This window comes from Atta colombica, unplaced genomic scaffold (assembly GCF_001594045.1).
Source record: "Atta colombica isolate Treedump-2 unplaced genomic scaffold, Acol1.0 scaffold100, whole genome shotgun sequence".
NCBI classification, from domain to species: Eukaryota; Metazoa; Arthropoda; class Insecta; order Hymenoptera; family Formicidae; genus Atta; species Atta colombica.
Genome location: NW_017259185.1, coordinates 3,461,359 through 3,477,811, shown reverse-complemented (window position 1 = coordinate 3,477,811; position 16,453 = coordinate 3,461,359). Strand labels below are relative to the sequence as shown.

Below are 16,453 nucleotides of genomic sequence, written 5' to 3'. Positions count from 1 at the left end.
GAAATTTATTTCATTTATAAACTTCTCGAACCATTCATCACTATCAAAACGGCAGATTTTCATTCGGCACTCATCTCGTTGCACAAGCCAATGTACTTTTACGTTGCTATGAAGGATAACGTATGAAAAATTAGGTCGCTGTAATAAGTGTAATGCGTAACGTGAGTTACGGCGCAGCGGCGAGTGACGAGAGAGGAGGAAAAGCTGCGTGCGTAGGCGATGCCGAGAACGAGATCCGGCCTATCGATCTGCTGTCGGCTATTGTTATCGGTGCAATGTCCTCTAATTAACATAAAAGTGAACAAAGACATGTTGCTGTCGTAACGTTTACAGATCTAAAGGTATGCGACTTTTCGCGGATTGCAAAATTGATGAAGGACTTTTGCTAAAAAGCATAAAAAAGTTAAACGATGTAACTTATACTTAGACTTCTAATTGAAATAGCATCAAAGAATTCCCATACTTCGTGCGTCACGAAGATAACAATTTTTTTTGGATTTGCCGTCGTGTTCGCTATTAGCGTCTTGATCCGCGATTTACCTCCCTTGATATTTAAAGGTCACTTTATTTAATTACGGAGGGATCTTCAATTTAACTGATCCGTGACACGTTACATAACCATTAATCGAATTATTAAAAAAAAATCTCTTTGACTAGAAATATTTACGAGTACGATACACGAACGTATTTCTATTGCTAATTGCTTTACATAATTTTTTTTTATTTCACAACCCGCATCTTTTGACCTAGATATCTCTTGTCACTTTTGCATAAATTTAATAGTTATCGTTAAGCTCTCTCCATAATTTATAAATGATTCATAATTCAACAGTAAGATTTTTAGGATAAATATTTAATATATATTATTTTGTATGCTATATATCTTATTACAGGCGTATATTTTAATATATATTTTATATACATAGATATATGTATATAATTATCTTAGATTTTTAAAATGTTTTCCGTAGAAAGCATAAAATTATAAAATTTATAGCACATAAGATTCACAGTACAATATCATATGAAAAGAATGGTTTTGCTAAACTATCAAAAAATTTACAAATCTGAAAATAATTTTGTTGAATTATCAAAATAATTATATAAGATTTTTATTCGTTCTATTTTTATCTTGGATTTTTTATCCGTTTAATTATTCTTTCTATAGAGTGTTTCGTAATTACTATACAATAATGTTCAATAATACAATAATAATACTAAGTGATGAGCAACATTATACAAAGTTTTGACATTCTATTTCAACCTACTTGTGTACTCTACATAATTATTTTGACGATGTAACAAAGTTATTTTTCTTTATCTAGCTGAATTTTTAGATAGTTCTATCAAATCATCCTTTTTGAAAAAAAAATTATAAAATTCTATCCTAAATTCTAACATGAATTGATTGATGCGAACTTTTACCAATGGAGCAAAGTTCTCTCATTTATCTCTCATGTTATGTCTTCATGTAAGGTGTAATATCATCGAAGCGGAAATCTGTAATGAATCGAAAGATCATGCGTTCTCGATGATCGGAAAATCTGCATCAAAGTGAAATGGCGTACTATTGATATACTGAATACTGTCAACGTCGTGGTTAAATGTCAACACACCTCAAAGCGGAAATTCGAGCACGTACGGATCGTATCAGTCACGACGTGCGTAAACACGATGCATGGATAACACGCATCACGAATGAATGATATCCTAAATAAATGGCTAGCTCTTCTCGTTGTTTTCCCGTATTTCATAAATTCTGACGACTACGGTTGAGCTTTTCATGCGCGACGGCAGTTTTACTTCCAGAAAGATGAAAAAGCGACATAGCGACATAGTATGGTAATACCGCAACTCTTTTTTTTTTGGACCATCGGATCGTCACGATTTTTAAAATAAAATCCTATCTGTGCGAAAACAGATTGTCAAACAGATTGAAATTCAAGAATCTATAAATGAAACACAAAAATATACTTTATGTTATTTAACTTAACGTGAATTTGGGAAAGCAATTCATTTATTCTGCCATATTAATTTTTTGGTACACAGAATCAGATATAAAACATGTTAAACACGTATTTCTTAAACTGTTTTACTGAAATTGCATTCCTTACCTATTACAGCTCGTCCTATAATAACAAATAATTTTTTTAACAGATATTCAATTTTTCATTTCTATGTAAAGAGAAAAATATTTAATCCATCACGCTTAATTTAAATTTACTGTTATTATTTATAGAGATTATATTTAACAAAGAAACATTAATTATTAAATTTGAATCTGTACAAAGCGTACAACTTAATGTCAAAAATACTCAACGATATAAATTGTTTTAATGCAAATAAATAATTAATATTATTATATTGAAAGCTGATGTCCCGCGCAATGGAAACACCGCTTTTCACTAAAGCAAGATGTAAATTTCCAGTCGCCATGGGCAGGTGCCAGAGCACGCCCGGTCTAGTGGAGTCGCGGGGCCGCGTGTCGCTGGAGGACATGTGGATATCGCCGATCGACCTCAAGTCCCACGCGTACTCGACGGCTGCCTCATTATTCTCGCCGAGTCCGAGTCCGGTGACGCCTCGCGCCATGCCGGGCACGGGGGTTCTAGCGGACAACGTGCCCAGAGGCGCGGAAAGCCCGATAAGCGGGGCCAGCAGTGGTCCCAGCAGCGAGGACCAGACGGCCAGGGCGCCACCGTCAGCCGCGACCCAAGCCTCTACCGGCAGGCAGTCCACTCATTCCGGTAAGCCCTCATTTACCAATCACCCCGATGCGATGTGACATTAGGAGATCTCCTTTTCTCTGAATTTCGACCAACCCAAAGCAGGATTCTTTTATTCTCTCCTTTGCACAAAATTTTACATTTTCTGGCACGTCTTCGAAAGGATATTGACCTTGAAATATGTACAATTTTCCTAGACACTCGTCCAGTTACTTCGTCTAGTATTACTGTATTCTCATTAGTTGCGGTAGTAACAATACCGCATAGAAAATGGACAAGAACTTGATAGAATTTTATTCAATGATGAAAACAATTCCTAATAAAAGTATACGCAATTTGTGTCCTGCCCTGTTATTATTTATTAATAGATGATTAATAATAAATTATTATTATTATTATTATTATACATTTATTATTCTGTATGTTCTTAAATTTATGTTTAGCAAATAAATTTGAATTTTGAGTAACTGCAGGCAAAGCATTACATTTTGGAATTCTAAATAGTTTTATTTCCCAGTTACTAGATAAAAATTAATAGATAAAAATTAATAAACTGTCCAGTGATTGCAAAAAATATGGGGTGCATAAAATTTCTACTAGGAAACGATACAGTAAAAATGGATCTTTTATCTATTGCATTGTTATGTGTTACAACATTCTACATATCTGGTATATCTGTATCACAATCGCAACTCGATAATCTTCTTACGATGTTGCCAGTGGTGGCTATAACTACTGGCTGCATTTCAATTTAATTGACTACTGTGCTACTTTTCAAAAAATCGTTGGTTAAAACGGATTAATGAACATTCGGATTATCAAATAAAAAATTGATATTAATTATTAAACTGATTAATATCCTATATATTGCCTCTAGGGAAAAAATTTTTTTAATAAAATAAAAAAGAGAAACATCGTAGAAAAGTGTAGAAAAAGTAAATTTGTTCTCCGAGTCAGAATGGATTCAATATAATTATTTATGAAAAGTAGCAGATATTTCTGTAAGCACTCGCAACGTCGAGTAATCACGTAAATTGTATTTTCCGATCATCGATAAAATGCTGCGAACGCAATGAAAATTTTATCCTATCCCAATCATACTTGATAACTTGTAAATTCATTTTACCTGTGTAGGACAACTTTCATATCGGATTTATTTTAAAAATATCATCGATCGCTGGCGATTCTTTTGCAATATTATACCGGGTATATAAATCATTGCCGATAACGGTGCCGACGGTGCTCGTCGGCAAACTGCTGACGCAAAACCGTAGTTTCTTATAGACTATAAGACTTCGCGATTAAGTGAAGCGCGAACATGGAGAGAATAGGAAGACCTTCGTAGCCTCTCACTTTCTAGTCATCAATATTTCACGTTCCATAAAAGCTTTTTTAGAAAGGCCGTGTAATGTTTGTACTATAAACCATCGATGTCGTTACGTTCGATTGAACGTTTTGTAATAAGTTCCATCCCGGAGGTATTTTCAGAACAAAAGACTCTGAAAGCACACATGTGCTCGCAACACACACAAGGTCCCAGATTCTCCGCAGCATTATGGAAATTGTCATCATTCATGATATTTCTAGAAATGCATTTTATTGTTTATATCGTTACGATTCATTTATCTCGGAAAATTTAATCGTCATATTTGAATAAGCTTTAATTGTTTATCATTATGAAGGGAAAGATTGATGAATCGTATAGTGAGCGTCTCCGGAAGAGACTTTATATCGCGCCTTCATATAAACGAATAGTCGATTCAGTCGCAATCTCCGCGCCGCGGATTAGAATTCCGCGGGATGTGATCTCTCATTGCAAATCATATCTAATCAGACGTGAATAATACATAACACGAAGTGTGTCGCGTGTACGGTCGCCGTTTATCGGCGGCTGTAAAACGGCAAAAAGGTAAATTCAGAAATATCGTGAGGGTAATGAATGACGAGCGACGCTCGGCGCCACTCGTAAAATACCGCCCGACCATTAACCCCGATAGATACGATAGGTAGTAACGATTTTAACGTGTTTCTGCCGACGTTTATATGTCGTTTGGGGAATAAAATCCTCTCCCCCCCCCTTCTCCTCCCCTTCCCCTTCCTTTCCGCAAACTGGAAATTCCACTGGTAATCGAGCGTTTCCGTTTAAAGCATGTATATAAACAAAACGCAGTATGATACGTTAATACCCCTCTCCCGAAAATAAAGCGACAGATTTCGCTGCGGGCGGTAACAAATCGGATGCGAATCGACAGTATACTGATTTAACTGGCGAAACATCGTCACGCGTAATCGTTATTCCGGTGGGTATGGTATAAAATGGGAAACCGATCTCCCGAAATAGCCGCTGCAATTCCATTTGCCGAATTCGAATGTTGACGCGAAGAGTGACACGATCAAGATGAGTCTCTCGACAATACTCGGGGTTTCCTGAATGGCCAGACGATACGCCGCGGTAATTCGTGAATTAGTTAGCAGTTTGCTAATGCTAATCTTTGTACGTTGTATCAGCTCTCGATGCGATCGAGAGAAGCGACTTCATCTTGTATGCGAATTCTATTATTGCACTAGTGCAACCGTTGGTACCAAGAGAGAAATACTAATCATGCGCATTAATCAACATCAGTGAATCACAAAGACCCGTGAATGCGCTCGAGGATTCATTTTGCATTCGTATACACACTGACGCCGGCGCCATTAAGTGCAGAACTCGTTCGTTGCTCTTTCCACGCTCCTCATCTAATCTAACTTTCAACAATTGATAATTGCGCGCACTATACTTGTACTATATCAGCGGACTGAAAGACAAAACTTCGTACTCACGTGCATATTTGTGTATGTAATCAGGACCATTGTAAATAGATTGTACAAAGACGCGTTAACAAGGAGGGAGAGAAGGTGTCAAATTAAGTTAAAAAAAATTAATTCTTTATTCTTTCTAAATTCTTCAGAGTAAATCTCATTCCAAGAGAGTGAAATCTCACTCCAAAGAATTTAGAAAGTTCTTGTAACACTAATTGCATTGTACTCGCTTCTGTCTGATTTCATTTCTTCTAAGATGTAGTTATTGTATATAAATTTAAAGAAATCGTATCACAAAATCTGAAATTATTAATCGGTTTGGATTATTTTTCGATGTTATTAAAATCTTTCAATATATACAGATCCATAACAAACCATTTTAACAGCAGAATACTGATCATGTAACATTTTCCCTAGAGCGAAAACGTGAAAAATGAAAAATTGTTCTATTAACTTCAATGGCAAAGTTTTTATTTTTTATATTTCCACTCTACATATAAGTTACAATATATCCTAGAACAAAAATTGCGTTCTTTGTAGAGGTTTTCAATAATAAATTATTTTGGAAAATAGCTTATTTAAAAAATTGATAAAATATTATGAATACTTTTTTTATATTCGATTGTGATTGGTCAATTCTTACAATTACAATTACTTAAATTATGCTTACGTAATTGTAGGTAGGTAATAATTGTGAAATGGTCTATATATATCAGCAGCGACTCTACTTGTAGATATCTATAGATATATAAAATTGAATGTCTTTCACTGAAACGCGATCTCCACATTACGGAAGATGGAGAATAATTCAACCGCCAGTTGTAACCATCTCACGAATTCGTATTAAGAATTCTGCCGCTTGCTTATTTGTTTCTATCTTATTTATTTAATTGTTATTAATCTTTAGAAATTAAAAATATCTATTATAAGTTTATAATTTTTGAAAAATTTAAAATCTTTTTCTTAAGTAAGATTTGTTAATTAACTCAAGATTTATAATTCATTATTTTATTATGTTCCCTGCCTCAACATATAACACTGTTTCAGCCACTGTAATAGCTTTCCTATAAAAGATTAAACCAGATTTCAGATGCACCATTTTATTTCTTCATCACAAAAACATCACAGATGTTTTTCACAAAATAATGTCTCTTTTTTGTAAAATTACTAACTTAATTTTGAGAAATGTGAACAACATCTCTGTACATCAATACTCGTCTTGTTTCAGGCATGACTTGCAACAGCATGACGCAGCTGGTGAGCGAAGGTACAACGCCTTTGTTTGGCACCCACGAGGCTCTATTGGCGGAGATTCAGCGTCTCCGCGAGCGCCTGAAATGCCTGGAGACTGAGAACGCAGCGATGAGCGTCAAACTGAACCAGCAACAGTGGGAGGTCGAACATCGGTTGGCCGAAATCGAGATGCAGATCTGCGGGGCAAGCTCGACCTCGAGCGTCGAAGACAACAATGAGAGAAATCGGGAGAGCATTATTTAACGAGAAACAATGCCGCGAGAGCGCGGCAAAACCAAGATCGAACGGATACGCCACTACCTTGTCGGAACCGCTGATACTAGGTACTTAACTTATTACTATATATTTTTAATTATAATATATCAGGAGCATAAAAGCCAGTAAATATTTTATACGTTATTACTACAGAATTCGAATCTATAACACGTTATAACGTTATTATTGTAGACTGCAAATCTATTTACGCATAAAACGTAACCTATTATCATTGATTTAACCACAAAGCTTTTGTTTTTATATTACAGTTTTATTTCTTTTATATTGCATTATTACAGTTATTACAGGAACAATATTGCCGTTTACGTTATTTTATCTTTTCCTTTCTTCTTTATATATATTCACAAGGAGATATAGAAATATCCCCTTTCAATTTTGATAAGCGTTTAATATTTGTAGTCTCGATCAAAATAAAAGACACATATTTTTTTTATATATGTCCATACGCATTTTTAGGGGCTGAAACATCCAATTCTTTTCAGAGCGAATATTATCGATGCCGTGAGATTTTTTAAAATAAAAGTTGAATATGATTTCAAGAATACTTTTTATAATAGGAAAAAAATTTCATAATAAAAAAATTTTGTTTATAAAAAATATTTTTTAATTTTCGACTATTGTTAGAAAGAGAGTTCTTTTAAGGCCATTCGACTAAAAATTTTGTTTTATTTTTTATAATTTTGATGATATTTCCATTGAAAAAAAAAACTGATTTTCTCCAAAGGAATGTTTCATCCCCTAAATGTAGAAAAAATACCTTATTTTGATCTAAACTACACACATTAAAAACTCATCAAAATTGAAAGAGAATGCTTTTTTGTGTTGTCAGTCTCGTAAAATCAAACTTTGCAATACAGTAATTATTATTATTACTCAATCTTGTTTTTATATGATAGGTACGGCGATCAGTCGGAGTTGGACGACGCGAGGGTCCTCAGTGACACTAAGTCGATCGGTAGCTTAAGCCAGCATCTTTTCGAGAGCGATGAAGACGAGCGTTACTATGGTACCTGCAACGGTTACGTCTCGCAACCCGGCAGCAAATCGAATCTGCTGCTGTGTAGCGAGTGCGATCAGAAAACGCACACCTGCACCTATCGACCGCAAACACCTGACTCACATGCCGGCAAATACGTGGAAGAACGTATAGATGACCGGCACCAGGAACCAGGAACCTCTCGTGCCTACAGAAGCCCGGTGAAGCTGTCCTCTCCACGCTCGTACCATACGGATCAGGATCGCGTGACGCAGACGTCGCCGCGATCGTACCACGATCTGGAGCAAGCGGTGCCGATAACGTCACCTCGATCTTACCGGACACAGGAGCCACAGCGACGTGGATGGACCGCCAGGGATACGGACGATCGAGGTGACGTCGACAGAGGCGAGTACCTCGACCAGTTCTGGTCCGAGGATTGAACAAGTTCGTTCGCTTTGCTTTATTAATTTAAATGGCCTCGGTGTTCTCCGATAATCCGATGTCTTCCCATCATCTGGTATACACTGATATTTTCGGTTTCCGCACTTATATTCTAATCTAGAACCTTTATTCTTCCTTAGCAAAAAAAAATTCAGTATGTAAAATTCCTTTTTTAATTCTTAATATACATATGCTAGTTTCTATCAATGTAGCTTTAATATTAGTTTAACTTTATCTTTTTTTAATTTTTAGAACTTCTAAAAAGATGAAGAGTTAGTTGAACCGAAATTAGAATTAAACTACATTTTAGTAGAAATGTGGGCAATAATTTTTCCTTTATTACACGCAACAAAATAATTCGTGTGTCAGAGATTCCTTTTTCAGTACTTTAACAAACATGCAAAAATTATTAAGTGATTTTTACATATACATTAACATCTTTGGAAAGTATTTATAAAAACGTGTATAGATATTTAAGAAAAATAATATATAAATGTTATAACTAATTATCAGAAGCGCCTATTTTCTTGAAGAAAAAAAAAGCAGGACATAAATAATGAAAGTCCAAAAGTGTGTACTAAAGGTTAATTTAATCCTTTTTTATTATTATGTAAACTGCAAATCCTTATGTGAAATCCTTAAATTTTAATCCTGTTACGAGAATGATGTTATTGTTTAACGTAGATAGCAAATGCTCGCAAAACAACTTTAGCGGATTAGAAAAGTATCTCTACTCTTCTCTCGTATTTTTATAAAAAAAAAGAACACGTAGTATCTTTCTATTCTATTTTTCGCACGCACACCGCCTATTCCTTCCGCTGATTTCGCTGCTACTTGCATCCGCATTTCTCGCTGACGCTTCGCGCAATCTCCGATGCGACTGCTGTCGGGGATTGTTTCTCAGAACGATCAAGCGATAATCCTAGATCGTGCGTGACAACTTATCGAGCTAATCCGTCGATCTGCTCACAGACCGCGAAAGCCCGATCTGCGAGCTCTGCCGAGGTAACGGCTACGTCGTCGTGCACTGCGAGCACTGCGACTTCTCCAGCGACGGCGACCTGATCTGCTTCCGCTGTCAGAGCGACGAGGGCTCATCCAACGGTCAGGTATGCCCGCGTTGCGAGCGGGAGGCTGGAGTCACGTCGAGCACTGGCAGATCCGGCTCCAGCGATGAGGGTAACGGCAAGTACCCCGTGGACGCTGTGGTGAAGATCCAAGTGAACGATCGGACGATCGACGTTGACTCCGACGAGACTCCCGAGAGCGAGAGCTCGGGCAATTATCATCCCCAGAGGGGTGCGATGGATCGACTCGACACCATCGTCGAGACGAAGGGCGACACTGCCAGCGAGAACGACGAGGAAAACGGCGGCACGAAGCTCAACGGTACCACTAGCGCGAGATATCTCAATTATATGATCGTGCTGTTCCTGTAAATAGAAGACGACATTGAAATAGATGCGGCCGGATCCGTGGTCCGCGGCTCTGCTTGGCGCGAAATCGTACACAGGGTGATCGTAAATTGTTGGATCGTTGAAGCGGCAATTTTCTCAATTAACTGATACCATCGTAATCTCACGGAAATTATTTCAATCGTAACTATTAACCGAGCAAAAATGATTTTACTCGAAAAATTTTGACGATTTCTTATTCTAATTTTTTAATTTCACTTTGAGACTAAACACAGAGACTTTGTGACGTTACGTCCACAATGTGTCGCGATCGATCCGCAAAATTAGTTTGCTGAAGCGATGGCGAACGCCAAATCATTTACGAACCGATGACACTAATATCAGGGGGCCGCGGCTCGAGCCGCACTGTAAATAAACTGCCACTGGATATAATTGATCCGTACAATATAGAACCGTATAGATTAATTAATAGATAGCTCGTATTAGTTAAGATGCAGATCAAGCGAGGCGAAAAGAAGGGAAGAGAATGTGTGCGTGTGTGTATCACGTTCAATGCGCGCAGTATTGCCGTGAGCTGAGATCCGTGATGCAACGGTCGACACGTTTCGACACGCGATTCTTGGAGCGGGTATGTGCAAAGATTATAATTACTCAGTTGCAGATTAGGGCTTATCTGGTCGCCAGCGACGGCGATGCGTCAATTTGGATCAATTAAATATATTTATACGCCTTACAGTAATGTCGAGTCTAAGTAGCTTTAAATCATAGACACGAGTGGGCAAAAGTAGAACAGAATTAGGACACTGCTCGTTTATTGTTATTAGTAATCGATCGAGAATAATTTTGACATTGCTCGTTTTTCTTATCAATGAGCTTTATATATATATTTTTTTTTCGATATTTTAAGATTTGATGATTTATAGAAATGATTATTATTTTAAAATAATTTAAAGAGGGGCGAATAGGCGATATTGATCACAAGTAATTACGATTCTTGCACAACTCTCTACTAACTCATGTTCGGGACCAACTAAAGCCATCACCTATATCACTGCTTCCGACTTTCGCTTCCACCTGTGATCATCGTTTGTTCGTTCGGTCAAAAAAGGAGTTTAGAAAAAACTCTTAATCTTTCATTTCCGACGAAAATCGGCGACATTGTTATCTTCATAATGTACCGAGACACTCGAACATTTCATTCTCCCATAGAAGGCAAGATAGAGGGACGCGATACACGAGCGCGCGAATTCACCGAATCTTATGAAAAAAGAGGAAAATAAGAGAGAAGAGACCATTTCGTTTTCCTTCCAGGTTTATAACACGTGGCAGCGATTTTTTTTAACATTTATAAATTATGGAGTAGAGTCCTTAGACATGTATGTTTTTTAACGTTCATCTTCCAATTCCATACTCCGACGTATCTGAAATTTCCGGCATGTCGAAAAATGAATCAAATTTATTAGAGTTATATAGATGAAAATGAAGAAGAGAAATGAAAGAAGAGAAAAAAATCGATTTTCCTTCTTTCTTTTACTTTTTCGTCGATTCGAAGAATAATGAAGAAGGTAATTCGAACGATCGCATTAAGCTGAGTGAATGGACGCATTATAAAAAACGACTGATTGAGACTGGTATAATTCCGAGTAATGTACTTATTGTCGATTTTACGAGTAAGCAGATCCTGCTTGTTCTTCGTCCTTTTAGTTATGTTATCGAAATTTGAAATAATGCAAATTAAGACGAAAAAAATTAAAAATCTTATGAAAAAGACATTAGAAATGCATAATTTAATTAGAAAGATTCAAACATTTTTTACAATATCGATAACTCGTTAATTATATCGAAATCATATCAGTGTCAATCTTTGAACTCGGGAGCGATCAATCCGAGAAGGTAGAAGAGCAACATAAATCTCGCGGACTGGGTTCATGTCATCTGTATGATATTCACCGAATAATGATTACCACGTAAGACATTATCCTTAGGAAGTATCAGTACCCGATAAGCTAATCCCGCCGTGCTGCGAAGTCGCGTAACCCGAAAAAAAGTATAGAAAGAAACGAAGATAGCAGGGAAGAAAAAAAGGAAACATCACGACCGATAGATCAGTTTGGAAAACACATAGCGATTAAGTGCTCTTACTACGGAAAAAAAAAAAAAAACGAAAGCTTTGAGAAGATTACAGGCGTGCGTCCCACGCGATCTCGTCCGCTCGAGTTACGGCGCTCTCCGCGGCCGATGGGGAACATCACTCTACTGCCACATTGATTTAGAACACCTCTGTAAATTTATTAGGGGAATTTGTAACACGTTAGGGCGACACTTCGATAAACCGTTGAGATTATATTTATTCCTGTACGCGCGATTCCGAGGTAGACGAGATACTCGAATTTCCCCGCCTCCGTCTCCGAGAACAATTGGACTGAGAAGGGTCTGGAGATAAATGATTCACGCAAGACGCTCAGTATCGAGATAAAGTGCATTCGATGATCGAAAGTACATCAGAAAGAAGTATCCAACCTTCGCGGTTTAAATTATTTTTAGCAAATTTCCTTGGAAACACATTGCAACTTTGTTATGCATCATTACATTGCAACATTGTTATAAAAAGTGAAGTTTTAATGATAAACGTTATTTTAAGAAAAAACATTGCATGTTTTTTCATATTTTTTAAGATTCTAAAAATATATAGTTTAATTGTAATGTACAATGATTAAATTGTTAAATGATTATTAATTATAATAAGCATATATTATAATCATATATCAATTCAAAATTAAACAATTATGTAAGGTATCAACAATGTCGAATCCAACTTGATATAGAATTGCAAAGAATTAAACCCGTAAACACGAAAGCTCTTGGAAACTGTATTATACTTACGAGCGTTTTATTATTAAAATTGCAGATGGAAGTTCTCGAATATGGATCACGTTTAATTTCGAGAGATTTATTGGAGTTTTACTGTCGAGAGCTATTCAAAAAATAAAACTTACAAATACATCCAAAATTCAACGTGTTCACACGTGTTATAATGATTTGTATTCATTTCAGAGAAACACTCTATTGGATTGCTCGATAATATTTATTCTTAATGGATATATATATATATATATATATCACTAGAAAATTTGTATAGAAAATATGTTATTCTCTTATTTAATTATTTCCACTTTTTATCGAAAATTACTTTTAAAAAAATGAATTTCACAAAATTTTAAAAGATTTAAAAAAATTTTTAAATAAAAGCTAAAATATTTTAATTGCGCACATCATCTCTCGATACTGCGCGTATTGTCTGGAATTGCAGATTTGCAGTAACGAAGGATCGATTAATGAATGCAGGCAATAAATGATATACAGGGAGAGAGAGAGAGAGAGAGAGAGAGAGAGAGAGAGAGAGAGAGAGAGAGAGGGAGAGAGAGCGAGAGGGAGGCTCGTTATAGAAGGATGAGAAGCGTTTAATCAGCCTTACTTAGACAATTATTATCTACATTATTATACTAAATTTATATGCGTGTAACGTGAGTGATTTGCGTACGTGCGTGTACATCTGCGTACCTTAATTACAAATTATATCCTTGGGAATGTGCTGTGGACAACGATAGTCTTACGAGCAACGTGTGATCGTAACGTAGATATGATGTACGTGTTGTTGTACATATAAGCAATTATCATTTGCCACTTGGAAAAATATCTTGCGTTCGGAGCTTCAGGATCCTGTCTTCGATGGATATGCAATCATCTTATCGTTAATGATTACCTGTAAATAACGTTGTTAGTGCTGTATATTTTACGCTGTTTAACTGGCTGTGATATTTATATGTTCAGAGTTTAATTGTGATTAGCGATATTCTATGTTGATCCTGTTGAGCGTACAAATTGTGTATACCCATAAGTTTTATCAATTCAAACGATTGTAAGTATCGCGAAATTGGAATACACAGTTATTCGACGAAAGGATACGTCATTTGCAGATTATCGCCAATTTTTTTCTGAAAATTTTAAGAGCAGTAATAAGACAATGTGCGACAAATATTGATAATTTATAACTTAATTAAATAATTATAGCTCGTTTATATGTTATGATATAATTACTCATTATTTTATCATCGATATTATTATTAGTATCGGAGATACAAATATTTGTAGCACAATATACTTATTAAATTTATTAATGCAATTGAATTTACGATTTAAGTGCCATAGTCCGAAGAGCGCGCTTCAATTAATCGATTTTCAACTGACGATAATCACGCGTTGCTCCGAGTCATTTAGACCGAATAAACCCAGCTGTAAAGAAAATGTAAAATAACTCTTCCAGGAAGTAGTGCGATACATTTATTACAATTCGGAATATAATATGAATTATGCGATCGATATCAATGATCAATCGAATCATCTTTTCTATCATAATAACACTTTCGTATGACTGTTTGCGCGATATTGAGTTTATTGAAATATTTATCGGTGTTACAAGCAACGTAGATGTGCAGAGAGATAACGCTATTGGAGATTAGCGGTAATGATTGAGATTCATTACAAAAAGAAAGAAACTTATTAATGACCATTCGACGCATTCATTGTGCGGTTGATCCGTCTCTTTTTCTCTCATAATTCGAGTGCATGTTTCATTGCCTAATTATATTTAACGATTAAACGTCACGTTTCCAACGTCCTTAATTTTAATGACGATTTTGAAGTCCAGCCTTCCCTTAGGAAAAAAAAGTCATATCGATCAGAAGTTTCACGTGACGTTTTCGACAATTATGCATACAATTGATCATACAGGTGATGTGCATGCGTTGTTCATCAACTTTTTATAAAGCCAAATTTACAAGTTTTGCATATACTTAAATAGACACGTTACGTAGTCGAACGTTCAACAGCCAGATTTTCAGATAATCGCTACGTGAAAAGTATCAATGGAATTTCTGATCATTTTGTGGATCTCATCGGCCAATCTCTAACATGTATTAACATAGTGCCAAGTTTTACAATGGTCTTCCTTTAATGTAAAATCGCGATTTCATAGAAAATGCATCCGAGTATAAATATCGAAATAAATTATACGAGCGCATTGTATGTGCCAAGAATAGTGATTGGAACCGTCACAGTCATAGATGTAACGTTTCTTTTTAAGTCACGTAAATAGCATTTCTTAAAAAATGAACACGATGACGAGAACGCTAATTGTATATCGTACTCTTCCATTAGAACAAAGCCGATTATACCGGCAAAAAAACTCCACAAAGTGATCCAGAAACGGTAATAATCGGTTTGCCTTTAATATATACTGCTATCGTATATGCAACGGAATCCTTAACGCTTAATGCGATTATGCTATTCCATATCGGATAGCAAGAGTATATGCAGAGATATATTATTGACATCCACGCACTTTTACATAAAAAAACTTTTACATAAAAACTTCTCATATCTTGAAAATTTTCTTTTTTTTCTTTTTTTTTTTAGGCGATAGAAATGCAAAGATCATTCAAAGAGCAAATTTAAAATATAGGTTTAGAATGTCGTTATTCCGTTGTGATATTTGAGAATTCGTGATGAAATGCATACTAAAAAAATAATTTGGAGAGACATTGAATGGCATGTGTGTATTTGCGTATATGTAAATAATAGATGAATTGCAGAAGAAAGAAAAATTAAATCTCAAACGTGATTTTTTTATAGATCGGAAAAAAAAGATTTTTAGAGGACGGATATTCAAGTTTACAACGGATTCAGCGACATTTATTAGATCGGAACTGTATATCTAATTATATAGAAAAATGAATTCATCGCGAGATACTTGCGAAAACATGGAATACAACGAATTTTTAATTTTTTAAGTTATACAATTAATGCATAATTGGTTTCATCACCATACACCTTTTTCGTTATACAAAAATATCATTATTTGTACTTTCATTTTAATATCGCTCTGAATGTGAGATAGTAAAAGATTTATACGTCATGATTTTTCATATAGATTAATTGCAGTTACAAATTGCAAATTTACGAATACCACTGTATTAAATTATTTCTTATGCAATATTATAGATATTTCGAAACAACAATAAACATTTTGTAAAACGATCATGTAACACATAGCAATTCAAACTTTAAACAGTAGCGAACCAGAAATTGCGATAGTCGAAAGACATCTAAAGAAACGTTTAAAAATTATTTGAATGAGATGTCTTTACATAATTATGGAAAAAAGTAATTCTTCATTTCTATGTAAATTAGCTCGTCCTCATAATCGACGTGACCTATCTGTATGGCACAGCTAGATATGATTTTTACGTGAATCGCTTTCGAATGGGAAACTTCTGTCACGCTTTTTTTCTACATTAATGTCATTTTCGCTACCTCGATCACACATCACGGCGCTTAGCATTAAACGATCTATCTGATATTACTTAATATGAAACAGGGGGAGGAGCGAGTCTCTCGATAAGGCTCTTAATGAATGGTTACTCAGGAATAAAGTTATAATGTAATAACAGTTGCGATATTGAATATTAACATTTAACGAACGATCTTTTGTAAATATGAATATA

The 16,453-nt window shown here is 35.5% G+C and overlaps 1 protein-coding gene across 1 annotated transcript in view; it reads left to right on the top strand.

The window, feature by feature from the left end:
* LOC108685366 overlaps positions 1-9,988 on the top strand; it is a 151,369-nt gene extending 141,381 nt beyond the window's left edge. The window contains exons 12-15 of the mRNA XM_018190127.1: positions 2,430-2,747; positions 6,754-7,012; positions 7,943-8,424; positions 9,448-9,988. Of these exons, the coding sequence (XP_018045616.1) occupies positions 2,430-2,747; positions 6,754-7,012; positions 7,943-8,424; positions 9,448-9,914 (1,526 nt within the window). The 3' untranslated portion in view covers positions 9,915-9,988. The remainder of the gene's footprint in view (positions 1-2,429; positions 2,748-6,753; positions 7,013-7,942; positions 8,425-9,447) is intronic.
* Positions 9,989-16,453: the final 6,465 nt, after the last annotated feature.